The sequence below is a fragment of the Megalobrama amblycephala genome, linkage group LG9, assembly GCF_018812025.1.
Source record: "Megalobrama amblycephala isolate DHTTF-2021 linkage group LG9, ASM1881202v1, whole genome shotgun sequence".
In the NCBI taxonomy this organism is placed as follows: Eukaryota; Metazoa; Chordata; class Actinopteri; order Cypriniformes; family Xenocyprididae; genus Megalobrama; species Megalobrama amblycephala.
Genome location: NC_063052.1, coordinates 24,145,592 through 24,172,315, shown reverse-complemented (window position 1 = coordinate 24,172,315; position 26,724 = coordinate 24,145,592). Strand labels below are relative to the sequence as shown.

Sequence of the window (26,724 nt, the reverse complement as noted above, 5' to 3'; positions counted from 1 at the left end):
TTCATATGGATTACTTTTGCAATTTCTTTATGAACTTTTTAAAGCGTCAAAGTGGTAGTTGCATGGACTGTCAGTGGAGGAACAGAAATCACTCAGATTTCGTTAGGCAATAGTGGCCTAATGGTTAAAGAGTCAGACTTGTAACCCAAACGCTGCGGGTTCAAGTCTCAGTACTGGCAGGAAATATAGCTGGGAGAGCGAATGAACAGCGCTCTCTTTACCACTCTCATTACCCACAACTGAGATGTCCTTGAGAAAGGCACCTAATCCCCAATCGCTCCCCGGGTGCCGCAGCAAAAAAACGGATGCCCACTGTTCCGGCTGTGTGTTCGCGGTGTGTGCACTTGGATGAGTGAAATGCAGAGCACAAATTCCGAGTATGGGACACCATACTTGGCTACACTTCACTTTTTAAAATATCTTCATTTGTGTTTCGAAGAACTAACCCTTTAATTAGCTGGTTCAGGTGTGTTTGATTAGGACTGGAGCTAAACTCTGCAGGAAAGTTGCCCACCCCTGCTTTAGGTTGTTGTTTATAAAAATCAAGGCTGTTTCAAAGGACCAATGATGTTATAATGTATTATTATTTATTACATCTTTTACATTTTATTTTATACAAATTTCTAGGGTTTTTTTTTTACTCATTATTGGATTGGACCAAAAATATTTTTACCCAAAAATTAAATAAAAATGTTAAATACATATTTCTGAGATGATAACTGGATGTCATTTGCTGAATAAACATACAGGTTAGTGAGGTCATGTGACAATGAAGCATAGAATTTTTTACAGATGAATATTTTGTTCTATAAGCTTCTTTAAATATTAGATTGTAGATACAACAGTATACCGTGTAGTGTGCAGCAGTGTTATTTTAGTATCATGACAATCAATGAAAATGAGAAATGTTGCCTTGGCAACTAGCTGAATAAAAGAAATGTTTTTTTTTATTTTATATTATTTTATTTCAAGTAATGAAAATGTTTTTATTATCATTATTATTATTATTTTAGTTTTTGTAAATGATAATAATACATATAATGCATTAACCAATAGTCCTAGAAATGATAAGTGACAACTGACAAAAAGTAATATTTTATTTTATTGGATCCGACTGCTAATACACAAAATGGGAATAAATGCTTTTTTCCCTCTGAGATAATGGAGTACCACTTGCTGAATAAACAATCAACAAAGTGAGATGTGACAGTGTAGCATATGTAGGATCATGTGAGTATAGTATTTATTTGGATGTTTACATTTGATTCTGAATGAGTTTGATAGTGCTCCGTGGGCTAACGGGCTAACATTACACACTGTTGGAGAGATTTATAAAGAATGAAGTTGTGTTTGTGCATTATACAGACTGCAAGTGTTTAAAAATGAAAATAGCAACGGCTCTCTTGTCTCCGTGAATACAGTAAGAAACGATGGTAACTTTAACCACATTTAACAGTACATTAGCAACATGCTAATGAAACATTTAGAAAGACAATTCACAAATATCACTAAAAATATCATGTAATCATGGATCATGTCAGTTATTATCGCTCCATCTGCCATTTTTCGCTATTGTTCTTGCTTGCTTACCTAGTCTGATGATTCAGCTGTGCACATCCAGACGTCCTGCCCTTGTCTAATGCTTGAACATGAGCTGGCATATGCAAATATTGGGGTCATACATATTAATGATCCCGACTGTTACGTAACAGTCGTGTTATGTTGAGTTTCATCTGTTTTTCGGAGGTCTTTTAAACAAATGAGATTTACATAAGAAGGAGGAAGCAATGGAGTTTGAAACTCAATGTATGTCTTTTCCATGTACTGAACTCTTGTTATTCAACTATGCCAAGGTAAATTCAATTTTTGATTCTAGGGCACCTTTAAAATGCCCTCTCTCTGTCATCCTCAGACCTGACGTTCATAAGCGGTGTCCCCTTTGTGAGGTGATCTTCCCACCACACTTTGAGCAAAGCAGTTTCGAACGACACGTCGAGTCTCACTGGAGGGTGTGTCCCGTCTGCAGCGAGCAGTTTCCTCTAGACTGCCAACAGCATCTCTACGAAAAGCATGTGCACACACACTTTGATGGCAATGTTCTCAACTTTGACAACTTTGATTAGAGATGAAAAAATATATATATATTTGCTTTTAGTTCAATATAAAACGCCTCAGGTGATTCAGGGGCTTCGGTGTTTTGTTCGAAACACGCTGATATTGTCACTTTGTTGTAACCGCTGCACAACACACGTCAGAAGGACTCGCCATCAGAATATTTGATTTGCACATAGACAAGCATTAATTCAGATATTTAAACAGAATACTTTAATAATGGTCTTCAGGTGTAATAGATAGGAAAAAAATGAAAAGCACTTTTTTTTGTTTTAAATTTTGTGTACTATAAAACTGAGTGTGCTTTAAAATAAGAACAGAAAGCTTTAGGATATTGTTTATGAAAATGAAGAATTTATTTTAAAGGACCAATGATGTAATGATGTATAAGTTTATTCGGCCAAAAAAGATGGCCATAATTTATAAAACTAATCACTAAAAATGACTAAAACTGTTACCTCAGTGTGAAACACTTTGCTAATACACTAATTTAAAGGGACAGATCATCTACAAATGAAAATTGTCATTTAATCACCCTCATGTTGTTCTAAAACCATATGAAATTCTTTTGCGAAACAAAATGTTGTGCTTTTACCACGCACACATGGACTGGAGCTTTTAAACTTCAAAAAGGACACAAAAATGTTTAGGTTGAGCAAAGAACTGAATCAGTCAGATTTGTGAATGAATCATTCAGACCAGTTTTGTGGCTCAAGTAATTCATTTCATTCATGAAGCTTGAAAGCTCCATTCTCCATTTATTCTACTAGTACCTTTTTTCAATAATCCAATGACCTTTAAAATGTCCTTTTTTATGTGATGACAAAACATTTGTTTTTAGGTGATCTATTCCTTGAAGCTCAGCTAAAACGACAAAAATACTCAATCCAAAGAGCCACTGTGCTAAAACTATGGCTGTGAATTTGGCAGAATCTCTTCAGTGCATCATTGGTTCAAACATCTTGCATTAAACAACTTACACATTTAGATACAGTTATCAGTTTTAACATTCTATCCATAACACATTATCTGCTTGAAATCCATTTATCCAACACTGCTGATGCTTCACACTGTTAAGGACGATTAACTTAGGGTTGCTCTGTGTCTGTGTGTATCAAGTGTATGTTTATTAATAAAGAATGCTACAAGCACCAGTTCATTAAACTGAACGTTTGTCCTCGCATCGATAAGTCATTACACATTAATCGTCACGACGACACTGTATGGACAATAAAACATAGAAACAGGCAATATACTTGTTTGCTTTTCTTTATTTTTGTACCATTGTCCTAAAGTTTACATTGCAGCTTGAGGATAAAGACGTCTCAAAAGAGTCTCACTCACTCACACAAACACGCACACATTATACGTCATCTCGCATACAAATTGCCTCGGTTCCACAAAACATTTTCCACAAAAACATACAGTACGAAAATATAATTTCAAAAGCACTTTACAAAAGACTTGCAATACAATACATTCACTATATAGTATATCAAACTCCCTCCAAAATAAATGCATCTCAGTCACATTACTACATTGTAGGTGTGAGGAATCACACGGATCCTATCCAGTAAAATCATGTTTAACAGGTTCTAGTTTGCGTGTCAAAGCTGAGACCAAATGACTCTGTAGCCAAAGAGAGGTACAAATGTGGTTACTGGTACAGTGTCCAAAAATACACACATACTAACAAACATGACACTGGATGAATTGGAAAATAACAGGACAGTGAGTCATCAACAATGAGTCACTCACAGATAGGCATCCAATGACTTCATTCCCTAGCTCCAGTTTTTGGCATCTAAATTATAGTAAATATCCATTCATTTCACTTTAAGTCTCTTTTTTTCCCCAAAAATGTCATTGTGGTGACAGTCCATAATATTAGTGTTTAAATACAGATCCTTGTCCCAGGGACCATTTAACACCAAATATATGGAAAGCATGGAACTTTTTGTCCATATCAACTCTAAATTCTGTGTCCCATCTTAGCACCACTAACAAAAAAGTACCATGAATTACCATGTACCATGATAATACCTTAAAATACCAAGGTATACATATCAAACAACCATGGTAACTCAATCTGATACCATCACTGTACCATGAACAGCACCTTGTTTTTCCAAGCTTCATATCTGGAGATTTGGCAGTGCCATTTTTGGTCCGTGTTGTTTAATTTGACCGACCCTTACCGAGAAAAACAGACTAGTGGATAGGAAAGCTTACTTGGTCCTTCTCTGCACCAAAAGTTGAAGCTCTTAGAAGTTTTTAAAGACATTTTACTTTTGTAAACCATGGTAATGCTTTATTTGGCCGGCAACAGGACCGATGCAAAATCGTTCAAGAATTAAAGTTGAGAAAATATATTCAGGCGTAGCTATGCATCTGGCACTATCGAACTGTAATACTAGCAATAACAATATAAAGTAATAATGATTTAATACTTCTGACAACAAAGATTGTAACAATAAGACTAAAAGCCAAGAGACAGCAGAGCAGCTAAGCGGTCGTGTCATGCTAGCAAGCCTAGAATACAAGGCAAGCAGAGGGCTAACAAATATACGTTTACACAAACACAACACAACCACAAGGACAGTCCCGAATGTGTCAAAAATAAAAGATAATCAACAGCAAGAACCGAAATAAGGATCATACGAGCTAAAACTGACAAAAATACTGCAAGGCTGAGTACACAAACAGAAGTTTAGGTCCTCTTTAAGGCTTCTCCGCTAACAGGCACCAAACGGATAGCCAGATGTGACCCGTTGTGTTTGGCAGATCATCCATGTTTCTTTTTCAGTTGGAGAAGAATAACTTGGCACTTCTGCACTGCTGGCATATCAGCAGGGTAACAGGGCAGAATAAATCTGCCCTTCTTTGTCTCTCTTTAGGCTAACATTGCACCGCATTTCCAGTGCGATTATTGTTGGCTTCAACCAAAGTGTTTTCATTCAGGGATCGTGGTATAAAATATTGCTCGGAACTCAAATACAACTAGACGCATGAGCCAGAAACCATGTCTACGTCTCATAACTGCTTGCAATTGTCTGGAAAAGGCCTCATGCAGAGAATTCAATTTTACACCAAAGGTGCTGTCTGCATGCCAGCAGCATGCAAAACAAAATCTGGAAAGGTAACTTTACACTGCGTAATGTCAGCCGTTTTGATATTGTGTGTGGAATGTTCTGGAACAAAGTAAATGGAAGTGAGCTTTTCCTGTTTCCTGGTTTGTTTGTCTGAAAGTTGGCAGCTGTATTGTGACCTGAGATCAATGTCCTTCCAATTCAGACAATAAAAGACTGCTTCTCTACAAAGCAAATAAAAATATGAAATGGTCCATAAAAATGAGATAATGTTCTTGTATAAAACAATATAAATGTTCTGCAAAATATATAATGGAAAATAAAATATTTGGATAATACAACTTAGCTACTAATATATATAAATGTCTTTATATAATTTTATGTACACGTTTTAACGTACCTACTGTAGTTTTCACTTGAAGTAGGTTTTAGAACAAAAAAAGAAGTTATCTAGAATCTCTCAACTCTTCTTTTCTGATTTTAAACCATTTTCTCTAAATTGACTTTAAAATCAGAAACAAATGTTTGTTGTCCTAATCTTCAGAGTAATTTTCACTTCACTGTGCCACTTAAAAAAATAAAAATAAAAGATATTTTAAAAAGAAATAAAGAAATGATATACATGGAATGTGCAAATGTACAAGTATATCTACATATATAAATCACACACATAAAGAGGAAAAAAAAGAGAAAAAAAAAAAATTGAAATCAGCATTTGATCCCAGTCAACACATGATCAAGAAATGTAAATGAAAGGATGATTAGGTAAACATGAAAATGACTGTGTGTTTATCACAGGGGTGGGTGGAAGTTGATGGTGTGATGTCTAAGGCCTTGAGAGGTTTTATAGCTTTTCCCACAGCGACACTTGAAGGGCTTTCTCACACGGATCTGCGTCCTGTGTCCGTTTTTAGCATGGTACTTAATACCATTCACATTCTGGAAGAGTGAGAAGTTAGAAGAAAAGCAAGAATGAGACAAAGCCTAAGGAACTTTCCAGAAATAAAGAACATTTAGTGTAATCATCTGCTGCTTTCACAGCTTTACTTAGACAGGAAGAGACCATGACATTTAATGTGACCAACTACAGTTTGAGATTTACTTGTATATGATACTACAATAATGTCATATTATTTTATAAATGCTATATTATATATATATATATATATATATATATATATATATATATATATATATATATATATATGGACTAAAGTATTGGGACACCTAATCACAACACTAAATACAACATGGAGTGTTCCTGTGGGAATATTTGCCCATTCATCCAGTTGAGCATTTGTGAAATCAGGCACTGATTTTGGATAAGAGGGCCTGGCTCGCAATCTCTGTTCCAGTTCATCCCAAAGGTCAGGGCTCTGTGTGGGCCAGTCAAGTTCTCCCACACCAAACTCATCCAACCAAGTCTTCATGGACTTCATGGTGCTTTGTGTGAACAGTTTGGGGAAGGCCCTTATCTACCCCAGTGCACAAAGTTGGAAGCATAGCTTTGTCCAAAATGTCTAGCTATGCTGAAGCATTAAGATTTCCCTTCACTGGAAGTAAGGGGGCCTTAGCCAACCACCAAAACCCCATTCCATGAAGCTCCCGCCACACAGTTTTTGTGCTAATATTAATGCCAAAGAAGTTTGGAACTCTTCAGCTATGGAATCAGCAGAGCATTGGCAGCTTTTATGCACCATGCGCCTCAGCACTCAGCGACCCGGCTCTGTTACTTCACGTGGTCTTCTGATTCGTGTATGAATTGCTGCTGTTCCTATTTGCAAAGGTGTGCATGCTATCACAGTACCACACTTGAATTCAGTGAGCTCTTCAGAACAACCCATTTTTTCACAAACTTTTGTAAATGCAGACTGCATGGCTAGGTGTTTGATTTATAGATATGTGGCAATGGGTCTGACTGAAACACCTAAATTCAAGAAATAAGAGGTATGTCCCAATAATTTTGTCCATACACACACACACACACACACACGCAGTGCAGTACCTTGTATCTCTTCTTGCATCCTGGAACAGGGCATGCGAAGGGTTTCTCATCGCCTCCATTCATGCACATGGAGCTGAGGATGGACTCTGAGCTGATGGCACTTTCTGTAGTCCAGGACTCGTCACTGTCAGAGTCTTCATACTCCACTTCCTCCTCATCACACTCACTGCCTGAGGCGTACCAATAAAGTTAAACTCTTTAATTAGTCATTTATTTGCTTCATATATTAGCTGATGAAAGAATTAATGAGAACTGAGAGTATAAACGTGCCCTTTGCTCCAATCATCCAATGTTTCTTCATTAGGGTCCTAATGTGTGCTTTTTTTTTTTTGGCTACAGTTCAGTTTTGACGTAAATGGGTCATAAATTGAGAAATCAAATTTTCTTCAATCTTTTCACATATAAGAGGTCATAGTTCTATAAAAAATATTCTGTTTCAGAACTCAATTCTGTTTCCTTGTTAGTCCAAAAACAGCTTTTTAAACAAGCTGTCAAAATGACAGATTTTGTCTCCGTCTGACATCATAGTGCGATGAAAGACCACTGCTGTTCGTTTGTTTGCTTCATTTTACTGTGAATTAGTTTTTAAACAAGACAGTTTGACGCAGGCTTTTTAGAGAGACTTCCCTATTGGATTTTACAGTAATGTCACAACACGCAAGTGTGAGTAACAATCTTTTTACCACGTCACTATTGCTTTGTCTTTTACAGATCATTTTATATGTAATTCACAATGGTACATTCATTCATAATTCATTTGCACGAAACACCATAAGTTATCCTTTGTCAACTATAACTGTGGTAACAAAGTTCTTAAATTTAAACAATTTCATTTTTCAACAGCGGAAGTTTTCAAAACAATTACACGAGTAATGGCGGGGACATTGAAAATGATTTTAATATGCAAAACTGTTACCCAATCATAGCACTGGGCATTTACTTCCAAGTCTTGATTGCGGCAAGCCTATTAAAACAGTGTTTCAAAGAGAGGGTCAAAAACAGTATAGAAAATAGCCTATTACTTCTAAATTAAGATGTTTTTGATGTAAAATCTTGATTACATTATCTTTAAGTGAACCTTATAATATTTTTTTAAAAATGCAGTTCATGACCCCTTTAATATTTCTAAAAGAACCACTTTTTATGTATCACAGATTCAGCGCAATTGAAACTTAATGATAGTCTACTATTTAGGACATGTTTCTGACATTTGGCATCAACTGATTTAATGACTAGCTTATTTAAACAGCATAAAACAAACAAGAAATGGAGCAGCTGAGGTGGAAGCAGGAAGTGTGGATGTCACCAAAGCTTGGATTTAAACCAATGAAAACATTTAAGGTTATGCACACACCATCATACACATTAGTGCAGCTTTAGGTTTAGATGGGAATGCTCTGAAAGCAAATGCAACACCTTAATTTAGAGGCTAATCAGAAAAAGTCATTAATTATAACATGAATTAAAAGATGTGAGAAATCAGCAGCTGTTAAATGTATATTTATAAATAAATAAATATATATATATATATATAAAATCACACAAACTCCAATAACCTGTGGGTGTGCTGCTGCGGAAGGAGGATGAGGGTGTGATAGGAGGGGTGACGGGCGGAGTTAGGCTGCCGTTGCTATGCCGTGGAGGCGTGGCTGTACTGTTACGTGATACACCTCCGGTGACTGATATAGCAATTTTGGGTTGGACCTTCTTCTTCTGAGTTTCTTGCTCTCTGCGTGCTGCTTCAGTCATGAATCTAAAAAAAAAAAAAAAATAATAAGCCACATTAATAGACTGAATGTGCAGGTACTGGTGTTCCCTGGACTATAATGTTCTTGGAATTAAAGTTATTTAAAAGTTTAAAACAAAACAGAAATTTGACTAATTAAAGTAGGTGTCAAATACAATGGCCTCCTTCCATATTGACCTACCAAGTGCTTTATTTATTTATATTTTATGCATATACATGGTATTATGAATTTATATATCTAAATAATACATTACTATTCAAAAGTTTAGGGTCGGTAGGACTTTTTAATGTTTTTGAAAGTCACCAAGGCTACATATATTTGAATAAAAAATACGGTAATTGTTATTACAATTAAATATACATATTACAATTTTAAAATATATATATATATATATATATATATATATATATTTGAATATATTATAAAATGTAATTTATTCCTGTGGTGGCAAAGCTGAATTTTTTTTAGAATCAGTTTTCTCTTCAGTGTCACACGATCCTTTAGAAATCATTCTAATATGCTGATTTAGTGCTAAAGAAACATTTCTTATTATTAATGATGAAAACAGTTGTGCTGCTTAATATTTTTTGTGGAAACTGTGAAATGTTTTTTAAGATTCTTTGAAAAACTGAAAGTTCAATGAACAGCAATTATTTGAAATTTGAATATTTTGTAACATTATAAATATATATTTCAGTCTTGAAACACTTCCGATTGGCAGCTGATTGGTTCACTTAAAGCCAATTGGTCATCCAATCGTTCCGTTTTGTTCTATCTATGTAACCTATTTATTCCTGACTTTGAATTGGATCAGTTCATTGCAGCGCACCATAGGAATTCGTTTGCCGTCCTCCTTCCCCAGCACCACCTGCCTAGATCTGCTCGGGGGTACTCCCTATGTTTCCTTGCAGCAGCCTAAATTCACTTCAATGTTTTAATGTGCATTTTAGATGTAATTCTCACTCATCCAGCAGCAGCAGCAGCGTAGCAGATCTAGTCCGCCAAGACCAAACCTATGTATATTCCATGTATATTAATAAATTCTGTTTAAATTCATTCCAAGAGTTGTCATGATTGAAATGTCTTTACCGTCACAATGAGTGCACCCTTGCTGATAAAAAGTATTCATTTCTTTAGAAAAAAAAAAATCTTACTGACCCCAAACTTCTGAATGTTAGTGTTTATATTAATATAATAATATAGTTTTAATTTTATAATATAATTCCAATTGTATCAATATTTTATTAAGCAAATTACATATTTCAACATACATACCTATTAATGTAGCTCAGAGCAACGTATGTGGGCTGCTGCAGCTCCTGCCTCTCCAAAACTCTGGGATCTGTATCTGAGAAAGGAAGAGAAAGAACACATATTACACATAAAACATATTACACTGTACAACACACATGATAAAGCTGAAGGTACACATATATGTCAAGGTAAACACTGTGTATGCAGTACATTACATTGATGCTCACATCTTGCAACAGCTTGAAACATTATTTTGTGCTTACTGTAAGTTTAGTCAAACAAGTACCCCTAATGCCCTGCAGTCCCAACCCAACCACCACACTTTTTCCATTCTGCTTGTGACAGCAGGCAGCTTCCAGTGCCTGAGGCACACCAGGCAATGCTTCAAATGTTCCTCTGCCAAGTGTGTGTGTTTGTGAGAGTGTGTGTGTGTCCGGTTAAAGTCTGTATCGTGGTCTAAGACTGCCCTCATGTGGCAAAGAGTCCCTTATGGTGATTGATCAGTATGTCTTATTTTTTACAAATGTGCACATACTTAAACAAAATGTTAATTAGTGAAGGCATTGTTTAATACACACTGTAAGTGTTTGAAAGTGTGTGTGTGTGTGTGTGTGTGTGTGTGTGTGTGTGTGTGTGTGTGTGTGTGTGTGTGTGTGTGTGTGTGTGTGTGTGTGTGTGTGTGTGTGTGTGTGTGTGTGTGTGTGTGTGTGTGTGAGTGTGTGTGTGTGAGTGTGTGTGTGTGAGAGAGAGAGAGAGAGAATTGTAGGATGTTAATTGCTGCTTAGAGCTCATTAAAACATAAATGGTGCACAGAGGACCTCACAAAGAGAAAAAAGACACAGGGTGGCACATTATGTGTGTAAGTGAAGCTGGCACATTCTGCATGATATTTTAAAGAGGTTTCAATGACCATGTGGAGAAAGGAGAAAAAGAAAAGCAGGGTTTTTTACGTTCAAATGGGTTGCATTGCATGCGTGTGCACAGTTATATTTGTGTATAACAGGCAGTGTATATAATAGGTCCCATATGTCTAAATGAGGTATTACTCAAAGCCATTAAAAGCATTCCAGCATGTTCACTTAACCATTATTCTCCTTTAACATGGAGCAACTTCTACACGCTTTGTAAAACTTGCCAGATTTTGCATGTGAATAAATATCTTTTGTCACATTTCACACAATCTGTAATAGCACCAAAACACAAATGAATGGTAAAAATAGCACAGAGTAGCTAAGTTTCCTTGACGTCTTTAAAGGAAACCAGTCTACCTGTGTCTGAGTCTGCCTTAATCTCATCAGAGTGCTTTCTGGTGTCGGCAGTGCATGGATTAGGCCTTCCTCACCTCATAAAGAGGACACACACACACACACACACACATACATTTGTGTATCTCAGGTGGTCCACTGAGGTGGTCTTCATCAGTGGTTTATTAGCGTTTCCAAATCATTTTACCTGCTGGTGTGGTGTGCCCTTTCAAGCTTAAACATACTTCACATTTTATAGCAATTAAGAAATAAGTAAAAACATAGTTTTAACCATTGAATTTTACTTTTAACCTACACACCAGCATTTTTTCTATTCTATATTTATTTTCCCATAACCTTTTAAATATAAGATAAACAAATTAGACTCACAAATTCGCCTTCAAGGAGTCATCTACAGTGAGATGCTTGCAAAACATCATAAATTTATATTTCGGGTTTGTTGAAAATTAAGAGTTTAGAGAGCTACAATGAAAAGAAATTACTTACTAACTAGTATGACTTCTTTTTGTTCATGGAACATAAAAAGAGATATTTTGAAGAATGTTTATGCTGCTCTTTTTCATTTCAGTAACAGTGGATGGGACCCCAGAGTTGTCAAGATGTAAATAGTAAATAAAAAGCATTGTAAAAGTATCATAAAAGTTGACTGTATTAATTTTTTACTATATTACGAGTTTTTTTAAAGTGGTGTGATAGATTTGTTTTTGATGCATTTATAATATTAAATGTATTTATTTTCAAAAATCCATTGTATTTGACACCTACTTTAATTAGTCAAATTTCTGTTTTGTTTTAAACTTTTAAAACATACTTAAATCTTTCTTGGCAGCCTTGGATCACTTTCATTATATGGAAAAGATCTTTGTGTTTCATGGAAGAAGTCAGTCATACAGGTTTAAAAAAAATGAGGGTGAGAAAATGATGGCAGAATTTTCATTTTTTAACTACTCCTTTAAATCTTAGCAACTTTATTCTGGTATTATGCGTGGGTGAAGTGTAATTATGTGTGCCAGGTGCAAAACAGTAAAGGGAGGGCAGAGTTAATGTTTTCCAATTTTATGATTTCCCTTCACCTAGAAAATGGAGGCACACAAGGTCTTTCCACAGGAAAAGTAGCAAGGAAATACAGAAACACACACATTTAACATTCAATGCCTCTTAAACTGAATGCCCCAGAGTTAATTTTCACATTTAACAAAATCATAAACTTTCAATAACGGCCGTCATAATTCAGTACAAACAACAACCCTCATTATGGCAGCAGGAACTTGGTTGAACAGCTGAATGCACCACTCATCACAACCAGTAGCAGTAATGTTGCATTTTAATGGGCCATGACCAGTATTAAATCCCTATGAAATCTTTATGTAGGACTAATAATACTGGGCCCTCTGTGAGGACATTAAAGAACTTTCTCCCATAAACATGCCTTTTATTCACAGCCATATCATTAAATCCTCTCCCTATCAAACCTCACTGGGATATTTACTGCTGTCCTGAACACTGATTTGGGATCAGGTGGATCTAAATTTGACGGAAATGCATCCTTGTAAGAACATTTTTGGAATCTTTTAAGAGGGCTAAAACCACCAGAAGAGCAAATGTGCCACCCTGTGGTGGAGAACAACAACAGAAAGCAATATGTGTGTCCCTGTTAGTGTGAGTCTGTGCATAAGTCAGAGGAGCCTGGCATGGAGTGGCGATGCAGGAATTTGCCGGGTTTGTTTTCCAGACGGCTAATTAAAAAGCAGGGGAGTGTTTTAATGCTCTGGAGAGCAGCAGGTCTCCGGATGGAGGGAAGGGGGGGAGGAGGGGAAGACAGGAGGGAAGGAGTGAATGGAGAGAACTCTAAACGAGGCTGTAATTACACTTCTCAGAGCTCAGCAGGATACAACGCTCCAAACACTTCCGTATGTACACGCAAACACACGCAAGCTCAAGGTCGAGTACACATATGAAAAGGGAAACAAAAACATAAGAATTCACACACACAAATCATGCACACCAGAACATACATACAAACACACACTGGGTTTTGGGTGGGTCTAGGAAAGCTGGTATAATGGATTTTCCACTGGATTTCACTAATTGCCTCATAAAAAGGCCTGATGAGTCATTTAATGCAACACTTTCTCTTACTCACACACAATTAAATAATAATGATCTCAACAGAGAGGAACAGAATTAACTTCTATAATTATTAGTTATAATTTCTTAATGTTTCATAAACTATTATTGCAATAATTCCATCTATTATTTCAGATAGAGGCCACAAAATCCATTTTATAACTTCAGAAAATGAACATATGGACCAAATATTCACCTTAATATTACTCAGTAAGTCAAAAACAGTAGTATAAGATGCAACACTTCCCTTATGGATATGCATGATGATTATTCATCAACATGAGAACTGTGCTATTAGTTATACTAGACCCTTTGGGCCTCAAAATAATAAAACTTAGACATTTACAAGCCTTTCCATACTTTTTGGTTTACTTCTAAAAAAACGTAGCACTTCCCTTACCGACTGCTAGAGCAAACGAATACTGTGTGACAAGCCTGACATCTTCTGGTCACTGAAAGAAACTCGCCTAAGTTTCAAAATTCACTCCGAATTCCTTACAGTTTTATATTTATGGTTAAATTAAGAAAATGGCAGCATTTAATGGTCGAAGTAGTATGATATGGTAGCGAGAGCATAAATATTATTGTTTATACAGTTCCAAATAGCGCTGATTTATTGTTCAGGTTTAAATGGTTTAGTGACACGTTAAAGAGCTGTGTTTATGCTTAAAACTGCTCGGGCTGATGTTTTGTTACCTATCTCTTCCAGTGTTTTACTAAAACCCTTGATCTTTTAGCAAAGTTTAATTTAGTTTCAATGTTGCAGTGATTGCGCTGTCAACAGAAAACGCTTAGAAACCTGCATTGACGCAATACGCATATAATTTAAAGAGACGACAACAAACAGGCCGTAACAGAGTAACTCGGCTCAGTTGTTTACAATTATGTCACCTGTTACCTACGACAAGCAGAAATGAAGCGGGCATGTCTGAACAATTTTCCACAGTCACGACACTAAACAACAACTTACCTAAATACAAGTCTGAATACCCGGAGGACAGTCTAGCTGACACAGGGAGGGTATGACATAATGCAAAATTCCTTTCAGCCTAGGCAACTATACACAGATATACCCAATGATCTTTCTTTTTGTGTTTGTTTGTATGCCTGCATCTCTTTCTTAAATTCACCCTGACCAGTATCAAGATGCACAACTGTTTTGAGGAAGCTTTGATACTCAATGATGTCAAATTATATTTTATTCCACCATGCCAATAAAGCAAATTAGGGTAACATGACAGCTCTTTCTTGGTGTCTATGATTTCATACTGTAAATGTGTTCAGGTCTTATGACAGTCTGCAAAGGTCTCTCCTGCATGTCATGTGGTAAAAAAACACCACAACTTTACCACAAGGAGGCAATATTACATAAGTTCATGTAACTTTATAGTCACTTTAAGCATCAAGAAAGACTGACTGCATGAAACTATAGCCCACAGATAACTGATCAATCTAAAAAAAACAGCTAGGACAAGGCAGTTTATCTAAGTTTACAATGTCTACAGTTCATTGGATTACTCAAGGAATGAAAAGGCACAAAAACACCATTCATATTCAGATCAAGTGGGCTCACTTTGATTGTAAAAACATTCAATTAAATACAATATCATATGGAAGACAAGGAAGACAAACAAGACAAGCAAGCAAATCAAATTAAGGTACTTAGTGTAACAGACTGGTCAGACACCAACATGACTTCGTAACATCTGAGATGATGTTGCTTGTAACACTGGAATGACTCACTTTATTCTGGAAGTAATTGTGTAACTACAATTGTGTAAACCTGTCTGTTTGCCTAACATCACTTAAATGACCTTGAGGACAAAAAAAATAATCTACCTCTCAAACAGCTTTCCCTGAAGAATATTCATGTGAAATTATTCAAAATAAAAATGTTTGCAAGCAGACACAACCTTTGACTATTTTTAACTACAACTATAACAGCTATAGCACATAAGTCAAGACAGTACTGGTGTGTTTAGTAGATGTGACCACATGATACACACCAACTATAACTGCAACAAAAAGAGAGTTCCAACCAAGTCCTGATTTTGTTTTATTAATAAATTATTTGAACTTTGCCACTGGGTATGGCATGAAGACTCTTTGAAAATAAATACATTTAATATTATAAATGCATCAATTTTAAAACTCAGCATGGTACAATGAACCAATAATATTTTAAATGTTATGAGCAATAACTGATAAATTAAAATATTAAATAACACAGTATTAAAAATCGATACAATACATTTGTCAAAAAAACAACAAAAAAAATATGATATTTAATAAAATATCAAAAATAAATATTAAACAAAAATAAAATATGATATATATATACACACACACACTACCGTTCAAAAGTTTGGGATCTGTAAGATTTTTAATATTTTTAAAAGAAGTTTTGTCTGCTTACCAAGATTGCATTTATTTAATTAAAAATACAGTAAAAACAGCAATATTGTGAAATATTATTACAATTTAAAATAACTGTTTTCTATTGGAATATAATATAAAATGTAATTTATTTCTGTGTTGGAAAAGCTGAATTTTCAGCTTCATTACTCCAGTCTTCAGTGTCACATGATCCTTCAGAAATAATTTTAATATGATGATTTGCTACTCAAGAAACATTTATTATTATTATCAATGTTAAAAACAGTTGTGTACTTTTTTTTCAGGATTACTTGATGAATAGAAAGTTCAAAAGAACAGCATTTATCTGAAATACAAAGCTTTTGTAAAATTATACACTTCCATTCAAAAGTTTGGGGTCAGTAAGAATTTTTATTTTTATTTTTTAAATTTAAAGAAATTAATATTTTTTTCAGCAAGGATGCATTAAATCGATCAAAAGTGACAGTAAAGACATTTAAAATTTAACAAAAGATTATATTTCAAATAAATGCTGTTCTTTTGAACTTTCTATTCATCAAAGAATCCTGAAAAAAATATTGTACACAAATATTTTGTACATCTGTACACAATAAATGTTTCTTGAGCAGCAAATCACCATATTAGAATGATTTCTGAAGGATCATGTGACACTGAAGACTGGAGTAATGATGCTGAAAACTCAGCTTTGCCAACACAAGAATAAATTACATTTTCAAATATTTTCAAATAAAAAACAGTTATTTTAAATTGTAATAATATTTCACAATATTACTGATTTTACTGTATTTTTAATTAAATAAATGCAGCCTTGGTGAGCAGACGAAACTTCTTTTAAAGACATTAAAAATCTTACCGATCCCAAACTTTTGAATGGTAGTGTATATATTAGCTTTCACTGCTGAGACAAAACAAAATTACACATAGCATCAGGGCTTCTGATGGGACTTAACTTAAGCCAGTCAAAAGTTACTCAAGGACATCTGACAGCTTTTTTTTTTTTTTATTGTTTGTAGCTATTTTATCAATTCCCATTTTTATATTTTCTATTAATTCAAGTCAGTAAAATAATAAATGACCTGCCATCACTAACACTTCATTTGTTACATGTGAGCATGATTTCCTAAAGAGATGAAAGAAAGGAAGAGTTGGAGACAATGGGATGTAATTCAGGAGATGTAGATAGAGTCTGTATCCTGCTCTATATGCCAGCTGCCTAAAATATATGTTGTCCCAGTCAGCTTTTCACATTAATCTCCCAACACTAACAGCGAGGAACAAACTAGCTCTAACTCAAGCATAAAGGTGCTGCTTAATGATTTAAACTTATAATGTTATCATGATGATTGCGTAGAATTTTGAATATACATAACAAATTTTAATAATTTTCTTCATGACTGGCAAACTGCCAAACCAAGCCACAGCATGGGGTTTCTACTCAATAGGATTTATTATTGATTATAGAATTAATGATCTTTGTGGAGGGCTAGGAGTCTCTCATTGTTGTGCTCATTAAAACAAGAGCTCTGAGATCAAATCCCTAACCCCAAATGTCAGATCTGTGACCCCTGAGGGAAATCAGGCCAGCTGATCTTTTATGTGGCTACACTGACAGACACAGATTGGGGTGCAGGTGTGTTTCATTCTGACACAGGCCTTCCATTGTGACATTTGCAGTCACTATGGAGACAAGTGAGGCACTGCCATCAGAATAAGAAAAACAGCAAAAAAAAAAAAAAACATATCAGTTAAATATAAATATGCATTTTCTATCACAGATCAGCAATGTATACAAATATTCTTTTAAGAAACATCTTAGTAAAGACACTGAATGCCAAAACACATTAATTAGTAGACAATATATATTTAACATTATCCAGGTAGTTTATAGTCCTTGCACTAATAGACAATACATTTTCATCATGTTATAACAACTACATTTAAATTTGAGTTTCAACTTGAATTTCTACATCAGTAATTATATTCAAAGTGGTAACTTTATTTACACTTTTCAATTTTAGTGGGTTGAATTTTCTTTTTTATGTACAAAGTTTTACAGTGCATACCGCTTAAACCTAAATCAAGTTAATTCTGTTGCATTTAGTGATTGTCGACTTGGGATTAACATGAAAATAAATTTTTTTGTATGTAAATCTTCAAGTAACTATTAAACACCTAAGCAGAAAATCATTCCCTTGGATTTGACAGACAGCTTGAATACACAATATTAGCATAAACAATGGCTCTCAGCAGCAAGCGCTAATTATGGTAGACATGGCAAGCCATTTTTACATTTAATCCTATAACAAGAATGTATTTTCACTAGTTACTAGTATACATTTATAGGCCTGTCACGATAATTACTTTTTGCTGGGTGATGTATTGTCTTCTTTTAACATCAGTGCTGCGTGTTTATAACACCTTGTCATGCACGAGATACTGCAAAAGACACTCGTAACTGCAGCATCTTGTGTGAAACTACTTTAATGCTAGCTGTGAGCTGATTTTACACTGGAACAGTGCGCTTTGAAACAGGGTGCATTTGGACTTATTCTTCCAAACTGTCTGTAGTTGTCAGGAAAACACTATAAAGCCTCGAATGATTCCATCTTTTCAACTGTCAATGTCTGCTTTGCGTATGAAGGAGAGCAGATAAGATGACAGAAACAGCACTGTCTGCAAAATGTTGGTGACATTCATTTTCATGTAAACATAATGGGCAATATCACTAAACTCACTAAAAAAAATATCAAGGTCATGTCCATATATTGAGCGATAAGACGATATATTGATTATTGTGACAGGCCTATACATTTTATGTACACATTTTTATTATTCCAATAGTGACTATCTGTTCAATTAGTGATTATTACAACATATATTACTGCACGTATTGCATACTCTAATTCAGTTGCTACTAGTCATCACCCCAATAGTCACATATAATCTGTTCCATTGTTATTGGTAACAAACCGCAAAACTTTGCTATTCAATTATAGGATGCTCCCATCCGCCTCTTTTGCCTCCAATAACGATTCCGATACCTGGGATTACGTATTGGCTGATACGGAGTATGATCCGATACTAAAAAAAAAAAATGACCTAATAAACTGTATGCCTCACTGTGTGGAAGAGACTGCGATCATTCTTTTGCACAAGGCATCAGGCTTGACTTAGACATTACTTTCCTAACTTTGTAAAACAAAATAACAAAAACCACACACAAATGTAAATGAATTATTTATTAAATAATTGTGCACCAGTGCAACAACTGTATAAATGCACTTCCAATAGCTTCATTAGCTTGGTAGACATTCATAATAAACAAAGACTATAGCATAACACAAGAAGCGTCACTCATATTATTATGAATGGGAGAAAGTGCAACGCGCAATATGGCGGAATAAGTCCCGCCTTCTATAAGAGCCAATCACTGACTGGTAAAGTCATCGCGTCACTGCAGCGGCTGTTAGAAGCTCGGGTTTCTATAGAAACAGTCAGATGCGCACCTCTGAAATGAGGTTCACAAGAGACGCGCATTTAGGACTGTGCATGCGCATTAGGTTGATCCAGCCTGAAAAATACCATTTTTTGTCATGATTCGAGCATTTAGAATCAAAATTTATGAGACAGTTGTTGTCAGATTTCATTGGTGATTTCAAATATGAAATTTAATCGAAAGCTTGGCAATCAGTTTTAGAGAATTTGATGTTTCCCCATTCAAAGAAATAGGAGCTGCACTTGGATGCCCGGGAGGCGTTTCAAAAATGGCCGCCGATTGAAATGACTTGTCTTAAAGCCGAGTTCAGACTGCACAATTTTAGCACCGATTTTGGCTCGCCGACAGGTTTTGAGAAATCGCAGACAAATGCACGAAATCACAGGCAAATCGGTGCTCGTTCACGCGAGTGACAATCACGCAGTGTGAATGAGCAAAGACGCGATCTGAGAGAATCGCCAACAAGTCGCCGACGTCTGTGAGATATTTGGCATGCTAAATATCTGGACCTGTCTGCGATTCAAAATCCTGCTGTGTGAAAAGTGTTCTGACTGAAAACTACATCGGCGATGACCGACAGCCAATGAGAGAGCAAGATACAGAGCAGCGGGGAGTTCGGGGAGGAGTTATAGACCACAATATTAGCAAGCATGGCTTCGTACACATAAATATTACAATTCTATCAAACAAAAACAAAGCACAAACATTTGCTTGACCATCCGCAACAGCAGCACATTGAAAAGTTATGTATTTAGCTCCAACTGTCGTTGCAGAACACACAATCCTTGTTCTTCACATCTCCCCAAACATTTCCTCCATATTCATCTTTTCTTTTTGTTGTTTTCGCTGCAAATCAGTGCACAGGCAATTCGTATTTCAAGCTTCTTGCAGGCTACTATTTTTAATAATAATCACACCATGTGTCTCAATCGGCTCCCTAGTTCAGTAATCAGGGCACTGATCAGGGTATCAGCCACATTCACTTTCATTATTATTATTATTATTTCATTACTGATTCACGACCTAGGGAGCTAGGGAGCTGATTGAGACGCAGGGCCAGTCTCAAGTGAGAACTCCGGTCTTGCACACGTGATATCGCTTTGTTTCCTTGTCATGTCTCGCGTATGTTTGTTTGTGAAACGTAGTTTGCGTGCCAGGCAGAGTTGCCAGTTCTGTCGCCGATCAATCGTGCAGTTTGAACACAGCAGCGACTGAATGCTGGCCAAGATAGTCATGCAGTGTGAAAAGAACAGTGACCCGACTACTTTGAAAATCGTGCAGTCTGAACTCGGCATAAAGGGACTTTGTAATAAACAGGTGTCAGGCTGACTCCTTCATTCATGACTCATTACCTTTTGTCATATATGACTCATACATTCATGAAAAACAAGTAAATATATTAATATATAAATATATACACTATAAAATTAAAAGACATTTCTTTTAAATTTATAGCACAGCTTTTTAATGAGGCGGCAACATATGATAGATAGGACGGAACAAGAAAGACTATTAATAATCTTTCATTGTGAAAAGTATTATAATATTAAAGGCTCCAATAGAGAGCGGAGCAAAGCATTGCGTATCCCATGTGCAGAATGATGCATTTGAAGCTTTATGCTTTGAAAGGTTCAAAGCATAAAGGGAACAGATGTTGATGCATAGTATATCTAAGCAATAGTTTGAGTTTTTTGTTTTAACAGTTTTAATTTGTTACTGTGCACATGAAGAACAATTTATAGTGCTCTCTACTCCAGTGTTGTGATCTAACAGACAACCAGAAGAAAGTAGCATGATTTAGAAACAGCAATAAACTCCAGCAAGATAAAGTCCTTTTATGTAAAACCTTATTTACAAAAAATTTACTTACAGACCAAGTATAATAATTGAATCATTGAATCATCTTGGAGAGTTTCATCGTGTTGACTGTCCTAACCAAACGCGACAAGCAGTTGAAAAGTAAACATGACGTTTAGCCAAGTATGGTGTCCCATACTCGTAATTTGTGCTCTGCATTTCACCCATCCAAGTGCACACACAGCAGTGAGGTGAGTATTGAACACACACACACCATGAACACACAGCCAGAGCAGTGGACAGCCTTTTTTTTTCTTTTGCAGCTGTGATTGGGGCTTAGGTGCCTTGCTCATGGACACCTCAGTTGTGGGTAAGAGAGTGCTAATCATTCACCTACATTTCCTGCCGGTACTGAGACTGAGACCCACAACTTTCAGGTAACAAGTCCGACTCTATAACCATTAGGCCACATCTGCCCCATTCTTTGAATGCTGAATGGAGATTGACTGACAGCCACAGCAAGAGAAGAGTTTACGTGATCTTGAATTAAAAAACTTAAATACTCATCTGTACCTCACATTAAACTATGGAATGGGTTCAGAACACTTTGAATATAGTGCATGAAAACTGTATGGTGCTTAATAATGTTTTTGTGCCTTTTGTGGGGCTATAAACAATAACACAGAATAATATACGTACAATATCGGATTTGGATTGGTTTCATCTGACCAATACCCGAGCCGGCAAAAATGGCAGTATCAGAGCCAATACCGATACTGAGTATTGGATCTGTGAATCCCTATTAAATTCTATTAGAATCTGTGGTTAAATACTCACATTCCATTTATTTATTCAATATATGTATACCATTTCTAGTAATACATACCAGCAACTGGCATCCAGCTGGTTAATAAATACTTTAAATAGGTACTAGTGTCTATTTAATTAATACTAGAAACAGATATTAGTAACTGTTCTATGCAATGAATATTCACTTCTGGAATAAGTACTGGTAGCCAATCTATAAATTAGTAAAAAAAATAAATAAAATAAATAATAAAAAAGGCTATAATTTAGATTATTCGTATTAGTCACTATTGAAAACCCTAAAATTACTAACACTACTAACAACACAATAGTTATTTCAAGCAAATAAATGTTAAAACAGCTTGCCACAAGTACATACAGGCCTAGATCTAAACAGAGCAGCGTCTGGTAACTGTGCACCCGTCGCTGAAACCTGCTTATGACTATCTATCGACTCTTAATTAAACCGAGTCTATGCTAATGCTATTAAATTTAAAGCGAGTTCGTACAAGTGAATTAGCGCGTCACTGCATAAAACACAGCCAAAGGCGCTGCACACAGACGCGCCTTCTCGCCGCTTGAGAGCGACTGGTTAGCGGGACAGCAGGCCAAAACCGGAGCGCCACTCACCGATGTGGTTATCTTCGATGTGAACGATGAGCTCGCCCAGGGACTCGAAGTGCAGCCCGCATCCGCCAAACCGGCAAACGTTGGAGAAGAAGGAGGCAGCCGCGACGCCCGTCATAATGAATGTGTTGGCAGAGATCCGTGAGCTTGCAGACCGGCGGAGGCAGAGGCTGTGCAGGATGGGGGTGATCCAATAGCCGGCAGCTCGTTGCAGCAGCAGCGGCGGCGGTGATTGCAGCTGGAGCTGTTTAGACGGCTGGCAGCCAATGGGAGGGGGATGGGGGGCAAAGCAGCATGACGGAGGAGCAGGAGGAGGAGGAGGAACCGGCGAAACAAACATACTGCTGTTCACCTGAGCGGAGAAAGACGAAGAATGCTTGACTGAAAAGGGCAACATAAGCAACTATATTATAGATTATTTCAGTGCATCTTTTGCTACCCTGCCAGCTGGGCTTCAAATGTGTAAGGTTTAAGTCACCCTGCCTGGGAATGCAGAAACAATCCCAATTAACTTGTTACTTAATAAACTTAAAGTCATCATTAATTACACAGTTATTGGCTGTGTGACTCTTCCAAGTGTTCATACATTAAACATTTTTTATACTTTTGCATAACTTTTCATATTGAATTGTAATGCAATGGTCTTCAAAGGGATAGTTAACCCAAAAATGAAAATTATCCTATGATTTACTCACCCTCAAGCCATCCTAGGTGTATATGACTATCTTTTTTCAGACGAACATGATCGGAGATAGCTATATTTAAAAATATCCTTATTCCTCCAAGGTTTATAATGGTTGTGAATGGGGGGCTGCGTTTTGAAGCCAAAAATAATGTATCCATTCATAAATAAAAATTAATCCATACGACTCCAGGGGGTTAATAAAGGCGATGCGTTTTTGTAAGAAAAATATCCATATTCAAAACTTTATGAATTCAAATAATAGCTTCCGGACGACTGTACACAGAATGCGCAAATCGATTTGCGCCAAATGAGTAATCCACGACGCGATGTATGACGCAGGATGTAGGAGTATTGTAATCTTAGATGCCTCTCGCAGTTCAAACAAATAGGGCATAGAAACAAATTTAAGCTCCTCTTCTCTTAAATCGAAATCCTCCGACCTTTCTATTTAAAAATTATCGTTTTAGACTTATAATCTGTGACCAGTGATTTGTTTTGCTCTATCCGCTGTGCCTCCGTTTTCGCCATTATGTTGTGCTTTAGGTTAAAGGATACTCTTCCACCGCAAATTGTCTTGCACATTCTGCATACGGTCATCTGCCGGAAGCTAGGTATTTGAATTTATAAAGTTTTAAATATGGATATTTTTCTTACAAAAATGCATCGCTTTAGAAGGCCTTTATTAACCCCCTGGAGTCGTCTGGATTACTTTTTTTTTTTATGGATGGATGCATTATTTTTTACTTCAAAACGCGCCCCCCCATTTACAACCATTATAAACCTTGGAAGACTAAGGGTATTTTTAAATATATCTCTGATTGTGTTCATCTGAAAGAAGATAGTCATATACACCTAGAATGGCTTGAGGGTGAGTAAATCATAGGATAATTTTCAATTTTGGGTGAACTATCCCTTTAATTTCACCTTTTGGGGGGCAGTATATCTTTAAAAAAAATTCCCATTTCACATACAAGACCTATAGTAGACTAAAATGCATGTTTGAGATGTCTTAACTTAAAGGGTTAGTTCACCCAAAAATGAAAATAATGTAATTTATTACTCACCCTCATGTCATTCTACACCCGTAAGACCTTCGTTCATCTTCGGAACACAAATTAAGATATTTTTGATGAAATCCGATGGCTCAGTGAGGCCTGCATCGCCAGCAATGGTACTTCCTCTCTCAAGAACCATAAAGGTACTAAAAATATATTTAAATCAGTTCATGTGAGTACAGTGGTTTAATCTTAATATTATAAAGCAAGGAGAATATTTTTTGTGTGCCAAAAAACAAAATAACGACTTTTTAACAATATCTAGTGATGGCCGATTTCAAAACACTGCTTCATGAAGCTTCGGAGCTTTACGAATCGAATCAGTGGTTCAGAGCGCCAAAGTCACGTGATTTCAGCAGTTTGGCAGTTTGACACGCGATCCAAATCAGTGATTCGACAAAAAAGATTCGTAACGCTCCGAAGCTGTGTTTTGAAATCAGCCATCACTAGATATTGTTAAAAAGTAGTTATTTTGTTTTTTTTGCCACACAAAAAATATTCTCGTCGCTTTATAATATTAAGATTGAACCACTGTACTCACATGAACTGATTTAAATATGTTTTTAGTACCTTTATGGATTTTGAGAGAGGAAGTACCATTGCTGGCGATGCAGGCCTCACTGAGCCATCGGATTTCATCAAAAATATTTTAATTTGTGTTCCGAAGATGAACGAAGGTCTTACGGGTGTAGAACGACGTGAGCGTGAGTAATAAATGACATTTTATTTTTGGGTGAACTAACCCTTTAAAGCAACTTGCACTGACATATCTGTTTTGTCTCGAGATGCACACAAGTAATGTTTTTTTTTCTGAGGCACATTTAAAACAGCTACTTAAATGTCCTAATTTAACTAAAGCCTATACTCCCATGGCTTAATGTAAGCCCTTTCTGTGAAACCAGGCCTTGGTGTAAAATAATTTTATAATTGCATTCTTCATTTAATGTTTCTACAGTATATTCCATATACATTAATTTAATATTTTTGTTTTTTTAAAAATCGTAAGTACATTTATGTCTTCTCTGTGCAGTATTAAACAGTCTAAATGTACTTTTCAAATGCAGCTTTCTGTGCCACCTTTGCAGCTTAAAGAATTCATTAAACACATATATTCATTATTTTGTTTTCCTGCTGTCTGCTACTGGTAAATGTATGGCCAGCATTTTTACTTTACAATTACAGCAAATTCTGTGTAAACGCATATTTCAATGAATCAAACTACACAATGGCATCATGCAGTATTAGACCTCTAATTGGCATTTCTTTACTGAAGAAAAATGTTGACCTCCTCCTTCTTTACTGAAGAAAAATGTTGACCTCCTCCTTTAAAACCTTCTGAAAAGACTGAGGATCTCTCAGGTGTGACACAAGCATCCATATAAGGAGCTGTGTTCACAAAGAGCAGGAGGAATGTCCCTTTGATCAGCCTGTGACAGTGACCGTGCTGACCATCACTTAATCATCCATTAAATCACCCTGTTATAAACATTCTCTGCCGTTGGGCTATGTAAATACCTGAGAGACTAAATGGCCAAATATTTTCCACGGCACTATTTTCAAACAAACACGCTTGCATAAACATGTACTTTTGAAATACAACATTTTCTCTTCAGCTTCATAAATTGATTAGCTTCCAAATCCAGACTCAAATTGTAAAAGCTCACAAACATACAGACAGCTGTTTGGGACATACCTTATAATGTCATAATGCAAAGCCTGCCAGATGTTAGTAAGTGCAACCATCTGCCTCACACAAGATAGACATAATCAGCCGATGCCAGATGCTAAAAACTGTGAGGAGGACGTTCCAGGTCAAATATGATTGAACAATATCAAAGATTTCAGGATTTATCTAGTTCCAAATTCTTGATTGATTCAGTGCAGTATCACTCATATGCAGTAAATCCTTGAGTCCTTTGAAGATCTACCTTGAGACCTTAGAAAGGATCATGTGAAAAATTACTCACAGACGTGTGATGTGCTATATACTTATACACAAGCACATAGCCTCCTGACACCCAGCTATGGAGTCCTCTATAGAGGACATTATACAAACCCGATTCCAAAAAAGTTGTGACACTGTACTATAAAACAGAATGCAATGATGTGGAAGTTTCAAATTTCAATATTTTATTCAGAATACAACATAGATGACATATCAAATGTTTAAACTGAGATAATGTATCATTTTAAGGGAAAAAATAAGTTGATTTTAAATTTCATGGCATCAACACATCTCAAAAAAGTTGGGACAAGGCCG

At 36.0% G+C, this 26,724-nt stretch overlaps 2 protein-coding genes across 2 annotated transcripts in view; one reads left to right on the top strand and one right to left on the bottom strand.

Annotated features, from left to right (window-relative positions):
* The window catches only part of tax1bp1a (Tax1 (human T-cell leukemia virus type I) binding protein 1a), a 44,696-nt gene extending 41,329 nt beyond the window's left edge, over nt 1-3,367 (top strand). Inside the window, 1 exon segment of the mRNA XM_048202255.1 lies at nt 1,913-3,367. Within this exon segment, the coding sequence (XP_048058212.1) occupies nt 1,913-2,123 (211 nt within the window). The 3' untranslated portion in view covers nt 2,124-3,367.
* On the bottom strand, nt 3,366-22,997 carry jazf1a (JAZF zinc finger 1a). The gene is made up of 5 exons (XM_048202256.1): nt 22,728-22,997; nt 10,230-10,302; nt 8,763-8,959; nt 7,207-7,376; nt 3,366-6,140 (listed from the first exon to the last, which is right to left on the bottom strand). Exons 1-5 carry the CDS (start codon nt 22,840-22,842, stop codon nt 5,994-5,996), a joined length of 702 nt encoding a protein of 233 aa, XP_048058213.1. The 5' UTR covers nt 22,843-22,997; the 3' UTR covers nt 3,366-5,993.
* Between the last annotated feature and the right edge of the window lie 3,727 nt (nt 22,998-26,724).